This window comes from Aulostomus chinensis, chromosome 15, assembly GCF_037954235.1.
Source record: "Aulostomus chinensis isolate RoL2024-O1b breed Wild chromosome 15, RoL_Achi_v1.0, whole genome shotgun sequence".
NCBI classification, from domain to species: Eukaryota; Metazoa; Chordata; class Actinopteri; order Syngnathiformes; family Aulostomidae; genus Aulostomus; species Aulostomus chinensis.
The window spans coordinates 9578961-9604673 of NC_141334.1; the positions used below are offsets into that span (position 1 = coordinate 9578961).

Consider the following 25713-nt stretch of genomic DNA (forward strand, 5'->3'; position numbering starts at 1 on the left):
ATATGTATGTATGTACATATATATATATATATACACACACACACACATACACATATATACACACACACACACATATACACACACACACATACACATATATACACACATACACATATACACACACATACACATATATATATATATATATACACACACACACACACACACATATATATACACACACATACACATATATACACACACATACACATATATACACACACATACATATATATATATATATACACACACACATACACATATATACACACAGACATACATACATACATACATATGTACACTCACACACACACACACACTTAAATGTGGCAGATTATAAATGCCCAGTGTGACTGCTGAGTGTGTGAACCGTTGAGTTCCTCCGGCTTCTTCCTACCAGCCCCCCCACCCCCCATCCGCTTCCTATTCTTGAGTCATCCGGGGCAGGGCTGACCAGAGCAGTTCTTCAGCTGGCAGCTTTAGCATTTGTACAGGAACATAAAGCTTGCCAGTGAAGAACTGCTGTATGTCAGCCATTTGAGGCCAAGGGTGAGGGAGTCCTGGGAGTCAGCCAGCCAGTGTGAGAGCTGGACTTTTCCAGAGCAATCCTTCTGGATTGATGGTTCGGTCCAGTACAAGGTGCCCCTACACTGTCCCGGTGCTTTAAGGGGCACAGATTCCTGTAGAATGAGAAGAAGAGAAGGTTTAATTTTCCTCCAAACTCCCTTTTCCAGTCGTGTGGGTATGAGGTGGCGTGCAGCCAGCCATACACGTACAGCAAGTGGGTGCAGTCGAGCCACAGTGTGTGCGATCAGCAGTGAGTAAGTGGGTGAAATGAGCTGATATGTTAGAACGATTTGAGAGATGCACAGACGATCATGCGTCGGATTACCAGCTGAGATATATGCAGCAATTCCTCTGCACATATTAAAGAGACAGCAAGAGATTCTTAGATATTCTCTTATGAAACTCAAAATCACAAACCAGCGCCTGGAAATACTTCTTTTTTTTTTGTTGGTCGGTTACCGTGGTTACGCAGTATGAGCAGGAGGCAACAAAGTGGAGCAGACCGCCTTTACGTAAAAGCAGAGAACCATTGTTAGAGTTATAATTTATGAGGTTTTAAGTAATAAAATATAAGTTCAATGTTATATGTTATATGTTATAATGGAAACTTCTAATTAGCATTTTCTAAATGCTGAGGACAGTCTTGGTGTACTTGATCTGAATGAGCAGAATTAGTTTACTTTAGCTGGCAGATTAGGCCGATACTTCTCTAGAAAACTGCATTTTGCTGTTCAAGTACTTACTAATAGATGTCTTAAACTCACACACACATTTTATCCCTAACTATTTCTCCCCCTACTTCTCGACTCCAGAGTGCAGAAAGATCCAGTCACGAATATTTAGCCCTGAAGCTACTGTCTAATAATGGCTGCTGGATTACAAAGCAGGCAGTTGGAAAAAGAAGACCATGACTTGGACATTTTTTCTAACTTTGCTAGCTCTCAGTTGCCATTAGCTTCAAGCTTAATATATGAGGTAGGTTCATTCTGCATCCTTCTAATAAAATGTCTACTTTAATAGCAAAATACAATTTTTTTTTAGGTGGAGTCACTTGAACCTGAAGTTTTTGGGGGGTTTTTTTGTTTGTTTTTTGCAAAATTAAAACTGTGTCATGTGGAAAGACAGTTTTCTTTGACTGGAAACAAAACCTGCATGTTTATGGACATAAGCTAGCAAGTTAGCGACCATATACTAGCTCATAAGGAAATACCTGAAATGGCCTGGCATGATATTTTGCCAATATTCATGCCTCCCCTAGGAAAAATCCTTGACTTTTCCTTTAAATTTTTAATCTCACCCCTACTTGAGTTTGCGATTAAATACCTGCAAAATGTATTCAGCTGTACCTTTGTCTTAGCGCTTACAAGCAAACACTAATTATTAGCATGCTGGCTTGAAGCATTATTACAGAATGACCTTATTCTTTTCCAACAGACATTTAGTCACTGACATGGAAATATCAGAATATGCAGATAACTTTAAAATAAGCTAAATGCACTCTAGAGCCAATTACATGGGCAGAACAAGCCTGTAAACTGATGACACATCTCGCTAAGAAGGCCTGAACTTTTCCTGCATTAAAGGAATATAATCTTGCGGTGATCGTGAGCTATTGAGGACATGCTCCACTTCTCCACACTGAGCAACACATGCTGAACATTCCTGCAGTAAGGAGAACCAGAATAATCTCAGGTATTTTAGTGCCCTGTAGCTAGCAGGCGAGGATCACAATCAGCAGGACTTAGGAAACTTTTACAGACACCACAAAGAGGGGAAATAATTTTGGCTCAAACTTCATCTGGATATAACTTTGGAGAGCTATTTCCATTGATCATAAACTACTACAGAGTGTTTCGGTTGTACATGGAAAAATACTTGAAGTAGTCTTCACCTCCTGATGAATTCATCTACATACATATTTTTGAAGAGGATGAGTCAGCACGCAAAGGCCCTGACGCTGCCTGTTCTAGCTTGTGACTGACATCGGTTGCAACAAGTTTCCTTTTGACAAGTCATCAAATCTGCTATTCTGATCTTTTTTTATAAATCATGAGATGAAATCTGCCATGCCAGGATTGGCATTGGCACGCCCTTGCAGTTGACCTCCGTACCCCATGCCTGTCAATGACCTTTTAAATTTTAAAATATACATTCATTAGCATTCGATCTTGGCTGATGTCACACATTTTTGAGTTGGTTTGTGACAATTGCACACCAAGCCCCCCCCCCCACAAGTGTTGTCTCTCTCTTCCTGGTTTGCTTTCACACTACAGTGCAGCAGGGATTTAATACTTTTGCAGGCTAAACATAAAGGTTAGCATCACTCTCTGTTCTATCGTCGAAAAGCCAAAGCCCATTTTTAAATTCAGCATTTTTGATTATTACTGAAATTAAGCTCTGTGGAGAGCAAACTTTGGAGAATTGTATGATTTTTTTTAAATCAAGATGATGTTTACTAATGAACAACACTTCTATGACTTTTTTAGCATAAATGCAGTTGTTAGAAGTAAAAAAGCTGACATGAAATAACACAGCCAACTTCAGCTTTGTGATTCTTAAGTTTTCAGTGTGATGAAGTTTAATGTCCACAACAACCTCTGTTGTCTCCTTTAACTTGTTATTTACCGGCATATTTTATGCCCTGGAACAAACCTGAAAATAACTCAAGATTGTGTGAACAAAAAAACCTTTTATCAGGCATTTAACTGAAACCCCATCAGCTTTGAAATGAGGAAATTAGACATTCAACGCATAGTTCCTGATTTTTGGACTCATTCCTAAGCCAGTCTATGACAGTCTCATCCAAAAATTTTCATCCATCCATCCATTTTCTACCACTTATCCTGTTAAGGGTCGTGGGGGTGGAGCCTATCCCAGCAGCCTCCGGCGAGAGGCGGGGTTCCCCCTGGACAGGTCACCAGTCCATCACAGGGCCAACACATAGAGACAGACAACCATTCACACTCACAGTCACACCTACGGTCAATTTAGAGTATCAATCAGCCTCGTCCCCTCTTGATGTCTTTGGACTGTGGGAGGAAGCTGGAGTACCAGAGAGAACCCACGCAGGAACAGGGAGAACATGGAGACTCCCAAATTTCCATTCTGGAGAATTTCAGAGGATTATTGGCAGAAATTGATGTAATATTCAGAACATTTAAAGTGTTTTTGTTGAGCTTTTGTTAGCTTAGTATGAGCCCTTTATATCTACGAAAGGACTGCAGAGGGTTTGTAAAGTTTTGAGCAGCTACAGAAGCCCAGAGTGGACAAAATGAAGACTTCTATGTTTTTGGTATTGCATAATGTTTTTCATCAGCTGCTTGTGTTGCTTTGATGCAGTAACTCCATGTTTGCAATGTCATAATGACCACAGCAACAGGCATCCCCCACAGATATTATGAGGACAAGGAGAGGTTACACACAAGGAGCAAAGCACCAAGTGATGAGACCTTGGTCCAAACAAGAGCCTGGTGGGAATAATTCCTCCCTCACATGTGGAGTCATCCGTCACATCTTTCCCCCTGACAGCAAGAAACTTCACCAAGAGATCATAAAAGTGGTAAGATCACGCTATTCCTCCGTTTCCCCTCCTCCCAGCACAGGCATCATGAACGACCAGTCGGGGCGCGAGTGCAGCAACCAGGAAATGTACCCTGATCAGGCTTCCCAGCAGCAGACGCGGCCTGCTGTGTCTATACATACACCCAAGCAAGCAACAACACCGGGAGCCAAACCAGTGGCCCAACATTCTTCCTGAACAACTACAACATAATTGATAAAGAGATTTATTCACATTTTAGCTCACAATTCATTGTGTACTTACTTGCATTAGTGAAATGCGCGTATTTACTCTCTGATAATTGGAATATGTGGAATTTAACCGCTATTTTAGAGACTAGCTAATGTTATAGCGTCGTGTTTCTAACCACTCAGAGTTGATTTACAGCATAAAAAAATGGTGTCAGAAATCTCCAGACTGGAATTCTGACTTCTGTTTGGAACACAGTATAACTTAATGGGGATAAAATGATTTATTCATGCTGTTCTCAATCATGTGACTTCCAAAATGTTACCGGAACATATGTATCAAATTATATCCCAAAGGGGGCCGTGACGCTCTGGAAATGTACTGTTTTACAGCCGCTTCTGTCATACTGGATGATTAAAGAGAAAAGGCTTCGGGCAATGTGGCCGATGTGCAGCACGTGATGGACATCACACTTGTAACTCTAGAGTTTGGCCTTCATGTCAAATTGGCTTCACGCTCGGTGCTCTTCCTGGGAGCTTGTACCCGTCTCTGCATCCATGATGAAGCACAAAACACAGACCCAATAGCAATGTCAAGGCTCCAGTAAAGAGAACCACCTTTACAAAACCCTCCACTTTAAAGAGAAAGAAGATTTGATGACGGAATATGACATCAAATTGGGAAAGTAGGAATCGGGTCTTGGAATAGTTCCACTACGGCAAAAGAAGCTCATGGCTTGTCACTTTGGAATCATAAAGTGAAGCCTCCTCCACCCTGAAGGCCCGCACGCACGCACGCACACACTCCTGCCTGTGTTGGTCTGGATGAAGTCAGGGAGGAGGACGTACAGTAACAGTCCTCAGGCCACACACGGCACCACTGACAGTCACAACGGCCGCAACCTCAGACTGAAACTGAATTAGTTACTTGTTCTATAGTGTGCCACTCCCTCCACAAACAGTGATTCTGTATCTTTATGTTCACAATGACCAACACTGTTGAACCCTCCACTCTTTTGCCGTGCCACATTTCCCCGTATCTCTTTCTTTTTGTGTTGTGTGTCTCTGCTGGCTTGCCTGTCCTCTCCGCCTTCTCTCCCTCGCTCAGATCAGACTGCCCTGCATTCCTGACATTCCAGCTGTGTATGTTAAAAATTCCATTCGGCTGCTGTGGACTCGCAGTCTCTTTCCACTCCTTCTTTTCCATCCCTCTATCCCTTACCCATCCCCTCCCTATCTCTGTGTCTACATCTGGTCTGTACCAGACTGTGCAGCACGAGGCGGAAACCCTAACGTCCCTTCTTTTTTTTCACACCCCTCGTCTTCTCATCTCATCGTTTCAGGCCTCCTCCAAGCCAGAGAATCAGACAGAGCCACCTGATAGCCAGCAGAGACCCTGAGACAGGCTTTCATACATGGCACAACAATCGAACACACAAAAGACGGAGCTTATCTCAGCCTGTGGACGTGCATTTTCCGCCACAGAGGGGAGAATAAGAAAGAGGAAAGACACACTGGAGTTGAGCAGGCAGGATGTGCGTGTCAGAGAGAAATAGGAATGATGGTGTGTCAACAGGAGGGCATGAATGAACCATGTTCAGTGCCAAAGAGGATTTATTGACATTTAAACCCAGTCAGAGATTGTCTTCTGCTGCAAGTGTGAGAACAGATATGGAATTTATTTATTATTCAAAGGTTGAGATCGAGGTAGAAGAAGAGGAAAGACAAGGTGTCTGTAAAACTTTGACCTGGTCGTGTTGAGGGTCACGCCCCTGCCCTGAGTAAGAACATGAGGATACAAACTGATTTGCGTCATGCAGCAGTGAAACAACACCAAAAAAGTCAAATGTTGAGAGTCACAGATGTGCGTACTGTTGCTTGAGTGCTGTGAATGCAAATGCAGGATAATTAAATGTCTCTGACGCATCATTCCAGGTACATTCCTCTGCTGTAGGTGTGGCCCACTTGGAGATTGTTTATTGCCCTAGATAGTAATATAGACTGATCATTTCACTCTGGGAACGAGGACAAAGACAGGGAAAGGGCGGCGGCTTTGGAAACACACTGATCATAGTGCACTGAGCTTCTTATGCTCTGCTGCTGCTGGACTTTACAGGATATATGATTTAACCCCTGAGATCACCAAATAAGAACCAAGAGGAAGACCTGAATTCTGAATTCATGACATCCTGGAGGACGCTATGAGGCCTCCTCCACAGTATGGAAGCACCAATTTGCTAAACAGAAGTGATTTTTTTTCATGTAAATGAACCTATATAACACATCCCTTCTTACCCCATCTTCCCTTGACATGACACGCACCAGGAATGAAGGGTGTAACCCAAGTTGAGCAAGATGGCTTCACTTCTGCAAATGTAGTCAATTAAAAAAAAGGACCCAGCAGCTTATTCTGTCGGATTCTGCTTGGCAAACAAGATGAGTTGCTTTTTTAACTGACACCCTCTCATTGCCATGTGATCCTCATTGACAGGGCGGCGTGTGTCACGCTCAGGGTTGCAATGGCACAAATGCAGCTCGTGACACAGCTGTACTGGCGCAGTGAACTCTGGCTGTACAATTATGTAAGGCAGGATTCACTACAGTAAGCTTCCTACCCCCCCAACACACACACGTAACCATTAATTACAGAGAATATGTACATTATCTCCACTCTGCTTTTAAAATGTTTAACGGGAGTTTAAAAGATGAAGAATTCAATATTTGTGAGTTCAGTAGATTTGAGAGTCTGATGCCGAATTAAAAGGCCTGAATACTTTCGTTAAATCACCTGCTTTAAAACCGTTTCCCTGAAGCTCACATACTTCTACCATCAAAAGTGTTTATTGAAATACTTTTTTATCTGGGTCCACTCCGTTTCTGAGGAGTGTCTAACCCTGTTCAACAGCACAGGCTTTTTTCTTGGCCTGTAATGAACTCAGCAAATTTCAATGGGCTGTAGTTGTGAGTTGTACAGCCCCACTTGCAGGATCTCAAATTAATAGGTGTTCCAAAGCGAATTTCTAGGAGGCTTGAAAACTGAGAAAAAAAATGTTGTTCTGAGCCTATAATGGCATAATACATGAAGAAAAAAACCTGTAGAACCAAATTTTACAGAGGCCATATTGTGCACCTTTGCTGGGAGTTCTCCTCTTATCATTTTAGAACATTTCCTTCATAAAAAGTGAACCTGGAAGCGCATGAAATACTTTAATAACGCTTCCGCGCACCGTTTCACGGAGCCAGTCATCCAAATGTAGTTTAAATCTTTGTAGGAGCGGGTGGGTTGCGTTGGGGTGGCCAAATGTCACATTTCTAGGGTGCCCATAAATCCTAGCAGCCCCCCCTGTGTTAGTGGGCCTGGACGGTATGAGCAGATATCAGCCTTCACCATCAAATCTCTCTGACGACGTTAAAGACTTGCGTAAACCTGTCGCTGTTAAATCAAACCCGGAGAGGTGAATTTGACTTATTAAACCGTATTCAAAACGGGTCGTCGTTTTTACGCAAACTGGGTCATGAAGCCGCCACGGGCTAAATGAGTCTGACAGGAACAAGCATTTAGCCAGAAAACGCACACAAACACATTCACAGCCAGTCTGCGCCCCACCTTGACCACCGGCCGGGTCGCTCCAACACGTCGGAGCAGGCTGCCTGCCTCGCCCACTGCTCTCTGCTCTGCTCGGCGGAGTCCGGGACCTTCACCGGGGTCTGGCCATGTCGGCTACTCGCTTCGCACCCTGGATATCAGACGCTTTGGCAGCATTTGTGTGGCGGTTGAATCTACTTTTCAACGCTGCTGCGGTGAAGAGCGAATCGCAGGACTTCAGCCCCTTTTACACAACTCCTGAGCTCTCTCTCTCTCTCTCTCTCTCTCTCTCTCTCTCTCTCTCTCTCTCTCTCTCATATATCACACACACACACACGCGCGCGGGCGCGCACACACCCAATTCAGCCGGCTTCCCATTTCGATCAGCTGGCAGCGTGATGACGTAGACAGGCACGAGTTGGTGGACGTCAGAGTCTGCTGCACCACAGAGGTAGAAGTTAGCCTCGTCATATTGTATATCAGGCCAGTCGAGTCAAGTCGGACGGAATTAACATGTGTATCAACGGTATAATTTTGAATTGTCATAATTATAGGTGTCCTATTCAGTATCACGTCATTCTCACCAGCCATAAATAGAATCAGGCTTCTTCTTCCTCTTCTTTGCCCAGACTCAGATTTTCTGGTTCCTGGATTTGTTAAACCATTACTGTTGGTTGAATGTAAAATTATGTCTTAAATACTGGCTCAGAACATAAGATGGCTTACTAGCAGTGTTGTTGTCCATGTGATACACCAGGCGCACATCAAAACTTCAGGATTTTACACTATTTTAAACTGTGTTCATATTTGAGGATTCTATTGGTGATTAAAAGCTCTAAGTCTCAGTAAACTCTACAGCTACGGAGTTAGCAATGATCCAGATATTTCATTCCAAACATTTACTAGGCGATGCTGACTTCCTGGTTGGCCTACAGAATTATGTAACTGCTGCTTCAGACAGGTGAATAACAGTCAAACCTGTTCCCATTCCAAATGAAAGTCTGGTGTTATCAGGGTTTTCTGCCAGACAAGACACTTCTGATTTCTGTGTTTGAGTTTTCAAAATGCATTTCCCTAAAAGGAGGTTCAATTTAAGAAAATCCCAGAGTACTCCAGATCCCATGATGCATGTAGAGGAGGAGGAGGAGGTATAATTGGGGAAAAGCAGCCCACTTTGGTGGTGAAGGACCGTTTAACAGGTTAATGCAGCCATGTTGAGAAACCTTAATAACACCAGCAGCCGTAGACGCATGTACATCTACCCATATGAGACGTGACATATGCAGCTCACATCCAGCGCCGTTCCTGTCTTAGACGTGTTGAAAGTCTCGGGTCAAGATTTGAAATATTCACGATGCGATTGCTGACACAGCACCTGTTAAAGTTTCATTTTGGACCTAAAGTTAATCGTGCAGTAATGTGTTAAGACAAGCGAAGAGACTGCAAGTGGCCTCCAGAGACATCAGCAGGTCACGATGAACTAGCTTCCCTCTAACTCACATGTCAGCCCTTTTCTCTGTCTCTCCCTCCAGGGAACGTGGACCTGTCGCTCTGCAGCTTTAAGGTTGCTGCAGTTTTGAGAAACTGCTTTCTCAGTGACGCAGCCACCAAATCCACTGTCTCATTGCTCTATCCTCCTATCTATGTCTTCTCCTGCCGGGTTTGGAGCCATCCTAAAAACTAAACCTCTTCTGAATATATAAAGGAAGCCTTACTTAGAGAAGGATACTTAAAAAAAATCTGGAATTCTCTGAATTCCTCTGTTTCCCAAGAGCCTCTAGTGACCTTTTGACACACTGATATAACGCCGTAGCCTGTTTTCTCAGAAATGTTAAACACTCCAATTGTACTCAGTGCGAGTTGATAACATTTATTGCCTGCTGATTCAGCAATAACATCATTCTTAGGAATTTGAGGGGCAGAAATCACTATGAATGACTACCACTATTTAATACATCCAGGCCACATTATTTAAGATCATGGTGCGGGGTAATTCATGGAATAATTCTCTATGGTTGTGGTATGGTTAGCTCTGATAAGAAGGTCATGTTTCTTTGTGGTATTTTTTCACGGGTCTCTGTCAGCAGGATTACACAAAAACTATCAGGCTGATTTTCAGGGAAGAATCCATTATATTTGGGGCAGGTTGTTCACAGCGCCACCTAGAGACAAAAGGAAATTACTTTTTTTATACTGGTCCTAGAGACTCCATCAGATCCGTCTCAGGCATCACCTCAATTCTCCAATTTCAGCCTCATCGTCTCCTCTCTCATCCGTCCTCCTGTTTGTGACCCGGAAGTGGATCTCAGCTGCTGCGTCTGGAGGAGAGAGGAGTGAGCAGGACGCACAGGTGTGTCCTTGGCGGAAGTCTTTTCCGCACACGTGACCAAACAAGAGGCGTGACACACCATTTGAAGAAAATGTAAATGAGACCCGGCGGCGTTTTACGGTCCGAACTCGAACTGGACTTGACAAATGATTCGATCCTCATGTAAGACATCAGAGCTCATCGCAATCAAACGAACACGTAGAGATTGTTAGAAAGAAAATATGGGCAACGTGGTGAGTATGAAAAAACAAACAGCAGAATAAAACAGTGAAGCATAAAATCCAGCGATGGAGGAACAACGTCATCTTCACTGTATTAATATAAACTTATATTAATGTTTTATACCGTTGGGCCTCACGCACTTGCGCACAAGCCACTCGACAGAGTCATCATTGGTCTACCATGCCACAACCAGACGGCTGGACTCACCTGTCAGAGTTCTGTTCTGTTCAATAGTTTTACTGTGAATCAAGATGATCAAACCTTTTCTTTTTAAAAAAAAATCTTTTAAGAAGTTTTCAAGAAGAACATTCTATAACTTCTGAGGTTAGGGTTAACCTTAAACCCTAACCCTGTCAATCTACTGCACCACAGTGCACGCTTTAGGCTGCACCTTCATGGGATATCCAGATATTACCAGGATTTCTGCATTTTTCACTCAGCCTCTGACTGCACAAGAGTACGTGGGGCTGCTCTTGCTTATCTTACGTGGGCTTAGGGTCGTTTCAGCGGGTGTACGCACCCCTGAGTGCGCTCTAGTTTGGTATAAAATGAGTGCGTTTAGACCTGCCCTTTACTGAACCTGCCGTTACTGTTGTGGCTCACTTTTCAAAGAGTATTGTCAGGGTTTCAAGTGTGTGTAGAGAAGATTTACATTAGTTCAAAGAACAATAACATCTGCTACTTCACCACTTGCATGTTCTTAAAACATATCCAGACTTTCTGGGGGATGTGTTCCAGCAAGGTTCACCCTTGTGACAGATTGGATTCAAATTTCCACGGCGTGTATGTACAAGTGCCCTCCAAACAAATTCTAATTCGGCGTGTTTGCAAAAGCTGTTGAATTGTTGAAGAATGGCGCTGTGAGCAGATGCCAGCGCACTTACTGCAACTCAAGATCTGTTTGTGTAATGCTGTCCGCACCAGATGGAGAACCGTGCGAGTTGCATCTTCCCCCTCCGTCTGAGACTTGCAAGCTCATCAGAACTAGAAGGGACATAGTTCAGAATGTATGAAGCCACAGCAAGTCACATGACCTGCTGGAGAAAAAAACATTTGAATAGGTTGAAGCTAAATGTGTTTTGTAAAACATTATATCTGCACCTCTGGTTTCCTGACAGTCGGCTCTTGTTGAAACCACTTGTATCACGTCTTGGTTCGACTGTGACCTTTGTCCCTCCTTTGTGGGTATATATTATGTGTCCCTGTGACTCAGCAATCTGATTTAGCCTCTTTTTTGCTGTAGTTACGACATGGTTTCTGTACGAGGTCAGCTACTCAGAGGAAATATAGAAGCAGGACACACTTGCCTGGGCTCAAAGATTGAGCTTATTTTTAGCACTGCAGGGTGTATGGTTTAATAGGAGTAGACAGAACATGGCATGCAAGGGCTAAATTTAGTCACCTGCTAATGATTAAAAAGTTTGTATGAATGAATTCTTTCCAGGGGGCTATGCTACAAAGGGCTAAATATATTAGCTTCATGGTTTCACCATGTATGTACTCCTTCATTACATGCGTGTGATATTTGTCCTGACAAACCAGTGGTAGACTGGAACCTAGAGGACAGGAATAAGAGGGGAAACTCCCTTGGAAATACCACGCTGCAAGCTGAGGATTGTCAGAGGTGCGAAATGAAACTTGCATGCAGTCACCTGAAACTCATGGTTTCAGATCAGCAGAACATAAACAGATTAGCACACATTTTGGACTTTTCACTTCTGCACAGCACTGTTTTCTTGCCTATAAGGAAAAAAAATACACTTCTCAGAATGTATTTAAAATAAAAATCAAAATATATGTTACCCTTACAATTTTATTATAAGTATTATAAAACTTCTTCCCGCAATTTGACTAATTTGTGCCCCCTCCTCTATTTCTCTCTGTGGCCACTTAATAATTTTCTTTCTCTATGACCGCTCCCAAGATTTTTTTTGTTTTCTTTCTGATTTTACAGAAATACTATTTTAGTAATCCTCTAACAAAAGATGTTTCCAGAGACTAAACAGGCCATCAGCAGCATGAAGCAGCTCTTTCTAAAATGAGGGTAATATGTTCATAATCAAGATTTACAGATTAATTAGCTATGTAAACTGTAGTCTTAATTGGTGTTTTATGGGAATGACTATCTAATTACTACATACAGTTGAATTGCTTCACGTAGTGACGCAGTTATCATTCCAAAATGTAGAAATGAACATATATTTGATGACATTCATGACAGCCGGACTCATTGGTAATGGCCAATGTGTTTGAAATAAAATCAGTGAAATAGCACTTGTCTTTTACTTTGCCCCTGTTGCCTTAATCTCCCTAATCCCACTATTCTATCAACAACTTTGCATTAATGGTTCACTGAGTAAAATACAGACAAGCAGACAAACAGGAATCGTTTTAAAGGAGCAGTCAACAAAGTCGCTTATTTATACGTGATGCGTGTCATATTAGTGCAAGGAGGAAAGTGCATGACTTGGACAATATGTACATGACGTGTCACATCCTAAAAATATGAACCGGCCGTGCTCTCTTATTTATGTATTATATTTTTCAAATGCTTAATGCAGTTCAGACCTCGTGGCGCAACGGTAGCGCGTCTGACTCCAGATCAGAAGGTTGCGTGTTCAAATCACGTCGGGGTCACATTGTTTTTGTATTTCCTTTTTAGCGAGGAGATTTCGGTTGTCGTTACTCTATTGATTTATTATTGTTATATACATCTACAAAAAAACATTCGCTCACCAAAAAGCCGCATTAACGTCTCTAGAGTTTTCTCAGTTTTTATATGTGTGTAATCAGTAATTTCAAAATTAATTAACTAAAAGAGCTAAATCAGGACATTTCTTCTGGATTGTGATCAGCCTCGGCCGACTTCCGACTTTTGGAGGGGTGGGGGGGGGCGGTGTGTCCCGTCGCCATGGGAACGCGTCACTGGGCAACGCGGTGGTGAAGCGTGAATGGGGGACTGTTTACCCCGCAGCAAATAGAATCTAACATTTGACAGCTTTCTGGGTTTTTGCGGCCGTATTTCGAACCATTAAAATAAAAAATAAAAAAATAAAATACGTTAGTTTGACTGGAGGGCAACACACTGACTGCCAATACGACTGCCTTACGTCTTGAGCGTTAACGAGGATTTACAAGTCAAGCTGAGTTAAGCGCTTGCTACTATCGAGTCTCTGCAATTGAGCTTTCCGTTGGCTTCGGGATCCTCATCACAAATTTACTGGCCTTGTCGTACATGAAGGGTCATTCAAAAGAAGAGCTGCTCAAACTGAGAGGATCCAACATGCCTGAAGAGAAACGTAGCAAGCTGCAGTCCTCCAGGAGCCCCGGCAATACGAAGACGAAAAGAAAGAAAAGAAAGCCTGCCTCCATCACTGGTCCAGATGATACAGGTAATCAAACGTTTTGAAATAAAACAGTATGGATGTAACTATGATCATTTATTCCTTCTTTCAAATACAAATGTTGAGACATACTATCATGTAAAGTTGTTTTTTTTTTTTATTATTATTTTGTATTCGATTTCTGACATTTTACAGACTGGACTCATGAAAAATAATTGACATATTAAAAAGATAAATTTCAATTTGTGCTCCAAGTAAAACAAATAGTCACTTGTGCCCCTCGGAAAACAGTGTGCACATTAAGATGATAAAAGCACCTTGCTAGTGTACTTGAGTTGTACTTATTGTACCTGTTTACAACGCATCAGTACAATAATAACAAGTTCACAAGGGAAGTATTGATATATAGACTGATACCTGAAGCCCGACAGAACCCTGGAACCTCTGTCAGACCCTGAGTTCAGTTATTTTGTCATGTGGCGGTAGAAGCCAAGCTGAAGGGGTCTTTCCTGAATAGACCCTCTGTATGTGCTTCATCCTTTTGTGTGCATCATAAATTTGGAGAAGGAAAAAAAAGTTTAAAAAAAGAATGTAGAAATGCTGCAAATTCACATTTTGAGATACTTCAAAAACAGTTTTTACACCTGGGGGATGTGAAGCAGCTGACGTATAGATAAAAGCTAAATGTGGCTTAGGTAAATCAGTTATAGCATTTATTTTGGAGTAAACTGGGATTGGGAGGAATAAAGTTCACTCAGTGCTTCCAGTTCACTCCAGAGATGAAGTATTATATCAACTTCAAAACAAAGCTCTTTGGTAGAGGTACTAGTAAATGTACATAACAATATGGACACAACTAGTGAGTTATAGTCTAATACTTGGGCTTTTTTATGTTTGCTCCTTACAGTGAAACCTCAAACTGCACCTTTGCCTCCTGAAACCTCTCGGGGGTCTCTGCTGCCCCCAGCGTGTCCTTCCCTGTCCCAAGGCCAGCTCTCCAAGCTCGGAGGCCCCAGTAAGAAGGACCGAGATCAGCTGGCCAGCAGTGGCTGCAGGAGCAAGAAAAAACCCAAGAACTCACCAGCCTTACTGACAGGTGACCAAGCCAGCGGAGGTGTAACGCAGGGGTGTGTATCAGAACTCAGCGCCCCAGCAAGGGACAGCCTGAGGTGGGAGGGAGTCCTGGAGGACCCCCACGCTGAGGAGAAGAGGCTGGAGCTGTACAGGGCCAACAGGCGGCAGCGTTACATGGAACACAGAGAGGCTCTGCTAAAAGAAACTCAGGATATCGTGAGACCTACTTTTTCCTAAAGGAGACAGAGAGAAAGCATCTTTGTGTGACTGCATGTGACCACAGACTGACGGATAAAAGCACCTGCATCCATTGACAGTTGCTGTTAGACGTCTGTGTAATCACAATGAAGTCAGATGCTGAACTGAGGCAGAACTTTGTGATTCAGTAAAAGCACCTGAGCGATACGCACGCAGGTACTAAACACATGTATCCAGTTAAGGAGTTTATCTTGTGCCTCTCAACAATGTAACACTTCCAGATAGGAATTTAATGCTCCAGAGCAGAGGATCATGCAGGAAGGGTCACATGATCTGTCTTTTCCACCCACTACTACATAGGAACCGCTGCTTCTGTTTTATTTTGTAACATGCTGTTTAATAAACGGTGTAAAACTGTTAAAATTTTAAATGAAAATTTTATTTGACAGGGAAACAGTCTGTGTTGCTCTTGTTGTAAATACGGTCTAATGAGCTACTCCTCCATGTTGAATAAAGTCTTAGAAAAACTACCAGTGCTGGAAGATAGATGGCAGAAAAGTTCCCTCGGTGATTGAAAATCTCAGAAACTGATGGGTCAGTGAATGACACAGTAAAAAGAGACGGCGCAGCTGTGACTGTGATTTCTTTTTTTTTTATGCATGAACAAACTGAAACACAGGACACGATGTTAAAATGACACGTACGTCTCTGTTTACGCTCCCCAGAGGTCGCTTTGCATTGATAACAAAGGAACAAGAGGACTGATATTCTTAGTAAGTGTAGAGGATGCAGCTTTGCATTCTCCCAAATACATCGTTAGGTTAAATCTTCTACAAAATAAATGGCTTTTTTTTTTTTCATTGTTGGTTTATGCATCAAAGATTCATGTATGATTATATTTGGTTGGGTTAAAGCTGCGCTTGCTTTCTAAACATTAATTTTAACGAAAAGGAAAATCTCGGGAATAAATCGGTGTTAATTTTTTTAACTTGCATCACATCGTTGACAACATTTTTTTTATTTGTTTGTACAATGAAATCAAAATGTATCATCTCAATGGTTTCTAATGGGGCTGTATAGATTTTTCTTCTCTTTTTTTTTTTTTGCATCCGTGAGATGAACTTTGATTCATCATTAATTTGTCTTCTTCACTAAAACTGGCTGGTTAATCAATCCATGAGCAATGTCTCAATATAGAAAAATAGTTTGCACAGATTTTGATAGAAGATTTTACCCATAACTTCCAGGAGTTATGGAACAAACCAACTTTATGGGAAATACTATTATTTGTCAGACAAGATCATAGACGCGCTTCTCTTGTGTGTGTGTGTGTGTGTGTGTGCATCGGTAAGCTGGGACCCTCAGGGACCTGCCGACTGCTAGTTAGTGTAGCAGCATGAATATGCAAAGGGAAGTAATCAATTAGATAAGGCTTGGAATAGGATTGGTTTGTCAAATTATCCTCCTCATCCTCTCTTACAAAGTCGACCATGATTAGTAGTTGCAGTTGCCACATTTTGTTGCCTGAGATGCTCCGTCAAATCACTGCGCCGATGGAAAGAAGTGCAGATTATTTGTCTGATTCTAGAATTAAGATATTCTCCCATTTCTATACTGCTAATCTGTTAAAGGTTGCAGGGCGCTGGAGCCTATCATCCCAGCTGACATCGGGCAAGAGGCGGGGTTCACCCTGGACAGGTCGCCAGTCTGTCTCAGAGCCATCAGGAGCAATTAGAGGTTCAGTGCTTGCTCAAGGATACTTTGACATGGTCACCAGGGGAAGTGAGGATCGAACCAGCGACCCTTTGGTTGCTAGACGGCCACTCTACCTCTGAGCCATACCAACCCAATTAAAATATGTAATCATTTGAAATTATTTCATAAAGATCTTAACCCTAGCTTGCCCTAGACAAAGTGTCTTTGATGGCTTTTCACTTGCTAAACTGCTCATTCACTTCCCTTCATTAGCAAATTAGCGGTCAACTGGTCCACAGGCCTGAGCAGCCTAATGCACAGAGAAGAGAATCAATCCTCTGTCTGGCTCCGGGGAGGAAGGAAATCAAACTACCCTAAAAATTGGCGTGCTCCTTTTCATCATAATGTTTCGAAACTTCTTTCTGCACAGACAAAATGCAAATAAAGTAAAATAAAAGAAACTAGGTCCAAAGCTTGACCTACGACAGTTGCACAAAATACAAGTCACTGACAGCTGCTATCCTACAATATAATACCTGCTCCAGTTGAGTGCTGCTGGAGTGAACTGAGGCATCTGCTGCTGACAGGAACTCTGGCAGTGATGCTACAAGTAAATATGGAGGTGTGGAGTTGTAGTGTAAAACCAGTGATGAACCAGTAGAGATGTGTGGGATGAGAGAGAAACACAGCATTTCTTTTGTGAGGGTTTTGTCCCACTGCTTTTGTGCGCTGCTTGTCAGAGGCCTATTGTTGCCTGTTGGTGTGTTTTGTTACCGTTGCCTATTTCAGCATCTCTGCCTCAAAGAGCTGAACGCTTCCTCTGTGTTCACCTAATCCCCCCCCACACACACACACACCCGCCCACCCTCCCTTACCGGCTCACTGACCCAACCACAGCTACACTAGCCAAGGTCACTTGTGTTCTTCTAGCAGAGCAACAAGAGCAGGGGACATATATGAGACATCTTCAATGTGATGTCCCCGGACTGAAATACTCCTGGAGACATAAAACTTAAACTAAATATGAATAGTTACTGAAATGATCCCAACATTAATGTGAATAAAATCTCATAAAAGAATACAAATATTTAAAAAGAAGTCCCAAAAGCTTCATCTGTCTGAGGTATCTGTTGTTGCACGGAGGCGTCCTCCCGATGTGAACACTGACTCCTTTAAATCCAGCACTTCCACACAATCTGCATCCAAACACTCAGCTGTAAATACAAAGTCCGTCTCTTCAGTGCTTAATGTTTTGATCAAAGTCCCAAAATGTCATTCTGGCTTGTGCAGATGATGTGTTGTGCAGGCGAGCGGAGGAGAGTGTAGATCAGGACAACTGCAGCCAGCTTAGATCATCCGATCTGCCAGGACAGGAAATAGAAAGCCATGTTCAGAACATTCGTAGGCAGGTTTTATGGGGGTTGTGGTCTTTTCAGAATCATCTTCATCAATAACATCACTGCTATGATTAATTATCAGATCACATTTAGTACTGATATAACAAAAAAAATACATTCTTGATGTCTTACACCCTCCTGATACACAGCTACTCCACAATAATTATATTTTCTATGCTTAAATGCTATCTAAATTATTTAATGGGGAAATAAAGACAAACCAGAAAGCCGATGCGACAGGAATACCATTTTGTGTAACTCATTTAGACCTAAAAAGGCCTAAAAAAAACCTGTGGTATTTGATGGTTTTCTTCTCTGCAGCTGTGAAACATTGAATAACACTGAAAAAAGGCTTAAATCTTTGGCTTCAATATAAAATGACTTGCCTTTGCTTTGCTGGCCATTCACTATGATATGAACCACAATGAAACATAAAAATTGCTGATTTTTTTGATAAAATGAGTGAGAAATGTTCCAAACATGTCAATAAAGAACGTACAGAGCCTCTGTCTTTGTGATGATTTTTCCCTCAACGAGTCTCTCAGCTACTGCTGACACTGCTGGGTCGTAATTTAGGCTCGCTGCCGCTATGACCTCATCATTCCTATGGATAATATGAATAAAAAATGATAAACAATTGAATTATATAATACATATACATATATAAACCATGCACACAATGACACATGTTGTGGTGCAGTCTTCTATTTACATTTGTGGTTTTTATTTGATTTCTTTTTGTTCTTTCACAGCAGAAACTTACTTGATGTACAGCGCCAGGAACTTCCGATCCTCAAATTTTCCTTTCAATACAAGTTCAGTGTACCCCTCCCCATAACCTGCACACAACAAACATGAAATATTAATAATAATCTATAGTAAATGGATTCCTTTGGTTTGTTTTTTGTATACAGTGAATTACTGTGTGGCTGCACAGTGGTGCAGTGGTCAGCACTGTCGCCTCACAGCAAGAAGGTTCCAAGTTCGAGTCCCGGCTCCAGCACAGGATCTTTCTGTGTGGAGTCTCCATGTTCTCCCTGTTCCTGTGTGGGTTCTCTCTGGTACTCCAGCTTCCTCCCACAGTCCAAAGACATCAAGAGGGGATGAGGCTGATTGATGCTCTAAATTGACCGTAGGTGTGGCTGTGAGTGTGAATGGTTGTCTGTCTGCCTGTCCAGGATGAACCCTGCCTCTCACCTGAAAGCTGCTGGGATAGGCTCCAGCCCCCCCCCCCCCCCCCCCCATGACCCTAAACAAGATAAGCACTAGAAAATGGATGGATGAATTATTGTGTTGTCCTAAGTATGTTGCTCTATCACTTAAAAAAAAAACACTTAGAGCCAAAAATGTGTCTTATATTTATGTGTCGATGGAAAAGTGGGACATCAATGAATTCATGGGTTATGTCAGAGAGGTAAAGACATCTCTCAGAATTGACAGAATAGCTCATCAACCCTCCATTGGCCTATAAGACCCTCCATTCCCCTATAAGCTTTTTCACTTTGCAGACATTTTTACAAAATAAGCTTTATGACACACAAAAGAAAAGGAACGCAAACGCATGATATAATTGTAAATCGATAATTTCGACCATTGATGGCTTCTGATCTATTGAAAACATTTTCATATTTAATATCCTATGTGAACACACATAGTTTGTGTCTGATAGTGCTGTGACAACAACATCATGTGACCTCTGTGTGACTGCGCTCAGCCTTATGGGCTTTGTGTCAAATTCAACAATCACAAAGATACATGCAAACATATGCATAAAAATGAGTGTGTGTATGTGTGTGTGTGTGTGTGTGTGTGTGTGTGTGTGTGTGCGAGTGTGTGTGTATGTGTGTGTGCACAAGCACCTGCATATCGGATGGTTTTACCCAGTAGGACGGTCCAGTAGAAAGGAACTGAATTGAGTTCAGTCTGTTTATCCAGCATGTTCAGACCTGCTATCCTCCCTGATCAACAACAACAACAACAACTGAGTGGTAGACTATCACAGACACTGAAATTAAGCTGATAGAACAACAGTGACCAAGAATCATGAAGTTCACCTGATAATCAGGATTTAGTGGAGACATTTCTATCAAACTTAACGTTCCACCACAGCTACCGTTCCTCCTCCCAGATGATACTCTGCTTGATTACAATTCTCCTGATTGACCCTGTCATACTGTTGTACAGACTTTCATTTAATCCGGATAGATAGATGAAGGTTTTCTGCGTGTACAGGAGCGTATTTACATTGTCTCTACAGTACCATGTGCTTGCGCCATCTGCCAGTGTCCGATGTTGACTAGCTGGTTTTTTGCCATGGCCAGGGGGAAGGTGACCATGTCGCCTCCACAGAACACCCCGGGGATGTTGGTGCGCATGTACTGCAGGATAGAAAACCATTTTATAATCATTGGTGATGATTATAGTGAGGAAGGAGTTGAGACTGAAGATCTAGGTCAGACATTAGCAGCAGTTTATTAGCTGACCTTGTCAACTAGAACAAAGTTTTTTGAGTCCATCTGTATTTTACTGCTCCGAAGGAACTCTGAGTTTGGTATGATGCCTGGAGGAGAGAGGAGGAGCGTTTTAAAAGATTCTGAAGGAATCGACTGCATCGGAACATCACACCCATCACAATTCATTAGGGAGGCTGTAGCTTTGGAGGCAAAACAACATGTCAAAGAAGCAAGATGTTCATCTCTGACAATAAAAATAACTTACGAGTAATGATCAGACAGAGTTACTGAATTAACATTTTTGATTCAAAATAAAACATTGGAAATGACTGATTGAAGTGTTGTGAATAGAGATGTTTTAAAAATGACCTACCAACAGCAACAATCAAAATATCAGCCGTGACAACTTTTCCACTTTTAAGCACAAGCTCCTTCACCTTGAGGAAGAGAGAAAACAGATATGCTTATGTAGAAAATATACCAAACTTCTGATAGTCTTTACAAAAATTCAATCTGAATTCCAAGTAATGGAACGCATCATTTCCCTCCTTACCTTTCCACTGACACCTCTGATCTCCGTCACGTTATCGTTCATGCAGAAACTCACATTTTTCTCTGACAGCATCTGCAGGAGCAGCAAACTGCAATGTTTCTAAACTAAGATAATCAATGTCACGTGAAGCTATGAAATGATTTCTTTCTCTCTCTCTCACCATCATGGTGACTCGACCGATTTCAGGTCCCAGTGTGTTCTGGTACGGCATCTCGCTGCTGCCGATGATGGTGACGCTGGCAGCTTTGTCGATCAAATAAGATGCAACTTCCATCCCTGAAGTCAAGAATTTCAAGTGATTGGATTTTTAATATAAAACAGCGACAAAAATAGATATAAATGAGTAAACATTCATTAATCAGACTTCTATTTTTATCATATAATTGGTGGTTAAGGAAAATAAAATGTAAAATATATCTTTATCTACAAACACATTACCAACAAAAGAGGTTCCCACGAGGACGACGTGGCAGCCCAGACAAGCTGTGTGGATCTGCCGGGCGTCCTCCGGCGTCTCCAGCATCTTGATGTTGTCTAGATCCATGCCAGGAACATCCAGACCTTTGGCTCTAAAGGAAAACCCTGATTAATGAGTGCACTGCTCCATCAATGACCACTCACTGTAAATATGAATTACATGTACTGAAAAATTTCCCTTGTCAAGTGAAGGCCTCAACAGGAATTAAGTCAGGAATTAATAATAAAAATTCCCTTTCAGTAACTCCAAAGGGAGTGATAGTATTCCCAGGATGAAAACTTGGGAACACTCTTTAACATGTAATGAATAACATTTAAAAAGACAAGCACAAACAGGTATTTCCATCTGTAAATACAACAAGAATGAAACAAAAGCAGTTCAATTTCACACAGAAAGAATCCCGAAGAGAAGCAGGTCCTTTAAAAATATGTTCCTTTTACAGACTTGAGTCAAAATATCTTTCTATGTATGTTTTATAGTTGCCCTTTCCATAGGAATGACACCTTATCGAAGTTAAAGTTAAGCTTGTGTTTTATCATATGTGAGTGGCGCTTTTAGGGGACTGCTGCCATGCGCTGGTCTTTGTATCGGAGGATCTCTACCTGCAGCCTGTTGCGATGAGCAGCTGATCGTAACTCTGCACTGAACCGTCGGTAAACTTCACCACCTTCTTGTCGGTGTCCACAGACAGAGCCTGTTGAGACAGCGAGGGTCCCGTTAGATTCGCAATTCAAACAGAAACACAAGATAAATATATTTGTTGTCTTCTGTTCACTGGACAAATAGAAGTTCAAGCTCACGGGTCAGCGTTCAATTGAAGCGTGGGAAAGTATGGGTTTAACTCACTTCTTTCCTCAGCCACACTTCAATGTCATACTGATGGAAAAACTCCATCCTCCTCAGCAGGATGCTGTCGCTCTCCACATTCATCACCTGTAAGAAGAGCGTGGGTTCAAGTCAAAATAGTACTTAAAAACATGAACTTGGGTGTTTCGTATCAGGTTATTTTTTTCCTCCATGGCACCTTGCTGAGTCGGGTTTTGTCGTAAGGTAGAAGATCGTCTCTGGTGACCATGATGATCCTGCCGCCAAAGTTCTCCTGTCGCAGGATCTCAGCACAGATGATCGAAGCAGCCCCTGTGCTTACGGAGAGGAAACACAGCATCACACTCACTACAGAAGCACACACTCTCAATATCACTGACATTTTTTTTTTAAAGTAGTGTGCAGCTCAGCTGACACTATAGCACATTATGGCAACAAGAGAGATTACACACACACACACGCAAACACACACACACACACACACACACACACACACACAAGCGGCGGGGTTCACACTCACCTCCTCCCAACAGCAGAATAGTGTGTGTGACTCCCAACACTGCAGCTCCCATACTTTTCATTCTCTTCTCCTGCCTGAGAGTCTGAATTACATATAAAACACCATCTTACTCCCTCAAATAGCAACTATTTACAAAAGTAACTGAACTCTTCCTCAATTTGAGGAAGCGCTGTTCCAGAGTGAAGATAAATAGAGTTGTCAGATGAGATTGGTACGTTGCATCAACACCGACAAGTGTTTTTGAAGGCTCTGGAGTTTACATGGCATCTGACGATCTAAAATGTTTCCTTTTACCATCTTCAGTACCATAATACTTTTAAAAAGCTTGAATTCAAACATATATTTCAATATAAATATGTTTTCATAGTGAAATGATGTAAAGTGACAGTAGGGATGCCCCTGAGAGGAAGTGACAAAACCAACTCACCTTCTTGTTGACAGTCACATAGACTTTGTTGTTTTGAATTTCGACCTTCGAAAAAGAAAAAAAGGCAATTAAAAGTGACAGCAAACATTTCCAAAACCAAAATGTCTGTCCATCTGTCCAGTGCTACCTTGTGGCGAGGCAAACAGTCCATGCCAGGGTACTCCTCTAGGTCTCCTGTATGGACATTGAAACAGGCACCGTGCCAGGGGCAGCGCACTCTGTGGCCCGAAATAAACCCTACGAACACACACACACACACACACACACACACACACACACACACACACACACACACACACACACACACACACACACACAATTCATAGAGGCAGTGTTAGTGATGTTCCACATTTTGAAACAAAAGAAAGAACAAGGACCTTGTGTGGAACAGTGTAAAGTATTTGGAATCATGGTTTTACATTCAAGTTTTATCTCCGACTGATTAAATATGGAAGCTGAGAACAGCCGGGTTTCTAATTACCTGTTTTTTTAAGTGCTGATATCTCAAAATAACAAGATAATTTAGTATTAATCTGAGCGAACTGAGCTCATTTCTCTTGATGACTGAGGAACTCATTATCTCCAGTTTTCTCAAGATGATTTAAAGCTATTTCTATTCTCAGCTTCTGTAAACCAAAACTCCCCCCTACAAACCCTTTGGTTTGTCATTAAACACAATCATAAAATCATAAAAATCATGTCATAATCATAATGAAACAGTGCAAAATTCATCAGTTCATCCTCGTTGTCATTGTCACCTTTACTGAGCGGAGCGCCATAGTGTGTACACTGGTTCCCAGTAGCACTGTACATGCCCTGACTGCGGGTCAGTAGCACGCCATGATGTCCTACTTCCACCTCCATCATCCTGAGACACACACACACACACACACACACACACACATACACACACACACACACACACACACACACAAGCACACATGTAGTTAAAGGACGCTTTAAAAAGATATTCTTTTTTACATTTGTTGACATTGAGCCTAAAGTTTTACATCGACTATGTTTCACTCACTTAAGATATGAATGCAAAAATTCTGAGGTGACTTTAAGCATTTTTTTGGGAGTTTTGGGTTGTCAGCTGAGAGGAGTGAAGGTCGTATGATTGTGCCCTCACTGTCTTTGACGCTAAGATGATATCAATTTGTTCAAGCTGTCAAAAAGAGCATGTGAGCCTGCTAACTTTAGCTTTTAGCTCTGCTGCTCTGCTTCTTTTTGTTTTGTGTCAGTCGTCGTTGATTCCAACAGTTTTAAGAGCCAAAGCTGACTTGTCCGTCTGACTGTCTGTGTTTGTCAACAGTCATAAATAAAAGTTCATTGATCAGAAAGTATTAATTGGTTTTTGGTGCCCCCCCCCCCCCCCTTACTGTCCATCCTGCAGGTCTGTCTTCAGACACACCATCTCTGTCAGCTCCTCTGATGTGTCCTCTGGATCAGAGTCTGGAAACTCTTGATGGGCTGAACACACACACACACACACACACACACACACACACACACACACACACACACACACACACACACACACACACACACACACACACACACACACGGTTCTATTTATACATATTTGACTAACCCTGTGGAAATCTTCCGCACACAGCATTACGCCTACTTTCGTTTCAGCTACTGACTTCAGCTGGAAATAAAATATTATTCGGCTGCTATGAAATTCTGAGAAATAATCTCCCTGGCCTCCAACTGATCTGTAATCAGAAATCAGAGGTTACTCACGTGGTTTGGTCCCAGACATGTTTCTGATTCAATAGCAACACAAAGACAACTCCCGAGGACACATGAAAGGCTGCTCAGACAATCCACCGAAAGAGGTTTTCCTTAAACAACTGTCGGAGATCACAGCTGGGTGTCGACTCATCAACTGAATGATGGGATATGAGTCCGTTTCCACGGCAACCACTTCATCCCCAACCCTCATCCCTTGATCCTGGTCGTCTGTGAAAAGTGAACAATTTGGGTTTGATGAAACAAGCAAATGAAAAACAGCCACTTTCAGTCGTGTGAATGAACAGTTTTGGTGATGTCTGTGCTCATGTTCAGCTCCGCCATTGTTCCAGAGAAAGGTGAAAGGCCTTTTGTGCTTCACAACAGCAGTAAAGAGAAAGGCTGACGAGGCAGCGGCTGCTGACTCTGAATGGACAGACAGACCACAAAGCACAACTTACAGAGCTGGAAGTATATCACTCATTTTGTTAAGAAGAATGGTTTCAAGATTCAAGGGTTTGTAATACAGGGACGTCAATGATTTCACCAGATAGAAGGAAG

General features: G+C 42.1%; 2 protein-coding genes and 1 non-coding gene across 4 annotated transcripts; 2 read left to right on the forward strand and 1 right to left on the reverse strand.

Moving 5' to 3' along the window:
* Positions 1–4005: 4005 nt before the first annotated feature.
* LOC147248574 (uncharacterized) lies at positions 4006–16574 on the forward strand. 2 transcript variants are annotated; one of them, XM_086179133.1, is made up of 3 exons: positions 4006–4126; positions 13693–13843; positions 14703–16574. In XM_086179133.1, exons 1-3 carry the CDS (start codon positions 4010–4012, stop codon positions 15104–15106), a joined length of 672 nt encoding a protein of 223 aa, XP_086035259.1. In that variant the 5' UTR covers positions 4006–4009; the 3' UTR covers positions 15107–16574. The 2 variants fall into 2 exon arrangements, with proteins under 2 accessions (XP_086035259.1, XP_086035260.1); XM_086179134.1 differs by lacking the exon at positions 4006–4126 and adding an exon at positions 10323–10462 and having other exon boundaries at positions 14703–16571.
* Positions 13017–13088, forward strand: trnaw-cca (transfer RNA tryptophan (anticodon CCA)). The gene has a single exon. It is a non-coding gene; the product is annotated as a tRNA-Trp (tRNA).
* A 1240-nt stretch (positions 16575–17814) lies between the features above and the next one.
* aifm5 (apoptosis inducing factor mitochondria associated 5) lies at positions 17815–25363 on the reverse strand. Its single transcript, XM_086226532.1, has 19 exons — positions 25165–25363; positions 24798–24888; positions 24174–24283; positions 23543–23652; positions 23416–23460; positions 22989–23070; positions 22668–22780; positions 22490–22576; positions 22246–22337; positions 21604–21734; positions 21326–21441; positions 21166–21237; positions 20986–21049; positions 20643–20719; positions 20420–20537; positions 20019–20117; positions 18923–18998; positions 18659–18763; positions 17815–18123 (listed from the first exon to the last, which is right to left on the reverse strand). Exons 1-19 carry the CDS (start codon positions 25181–25183, stop codon positions 18090–18092), a joined length of 1641 nt encoding a protein of 546 aa, XP_086082658.1. The 5' UTR covers positions 25184–25363; the 3' UTR covers positions 17815–18089.
* Between the last annotated feature and the right edge of the window lie 350 nt (positions 25364–25713).

Excerpts from the sequence above, each read along its gene's own strand:
- LOC147248574 (XM_086179133.1), top strand. The coding sequence starts at position 4,010 with ATGAGACCTTGGTCCAAACAAGAGCCTGGTGGGAATAATTCCTCCCTC. Across the intron at positions 4,127-13,692 it reads ACCAAGAGATCATAAAAGTG|GGTCATTCAAAAGAAGAGCT; the intron begins GTAAGATCACGC and ends TCGTACATGAAG. Across the intron at positions 13,844-14,702 it reads CACTGGTCCAGATGATACAG|TGAAACCTCAAACTGCACCT; the intron begins GTAATCAAACGT and ends TGCTCCTTACAG.
- aifm5 (XM_086226532.1), bottom strand. Across the intron at positions 23,071-23,415 it reads ATGTGACTGTCAACAAGAAG|ACTCTCAGGCAGGAGAAGAG; the intron begins GTGAGTTGGTTT and ends TATGTAATTCAG. Across the intron at positions 20,720-20,985 it reads TATTTTGATTGTTGCTGTTG|GCATCATACCAAACTCAGAG; the intron begins GTAGGTCATTTT and ends TCTCTCCTCCAG.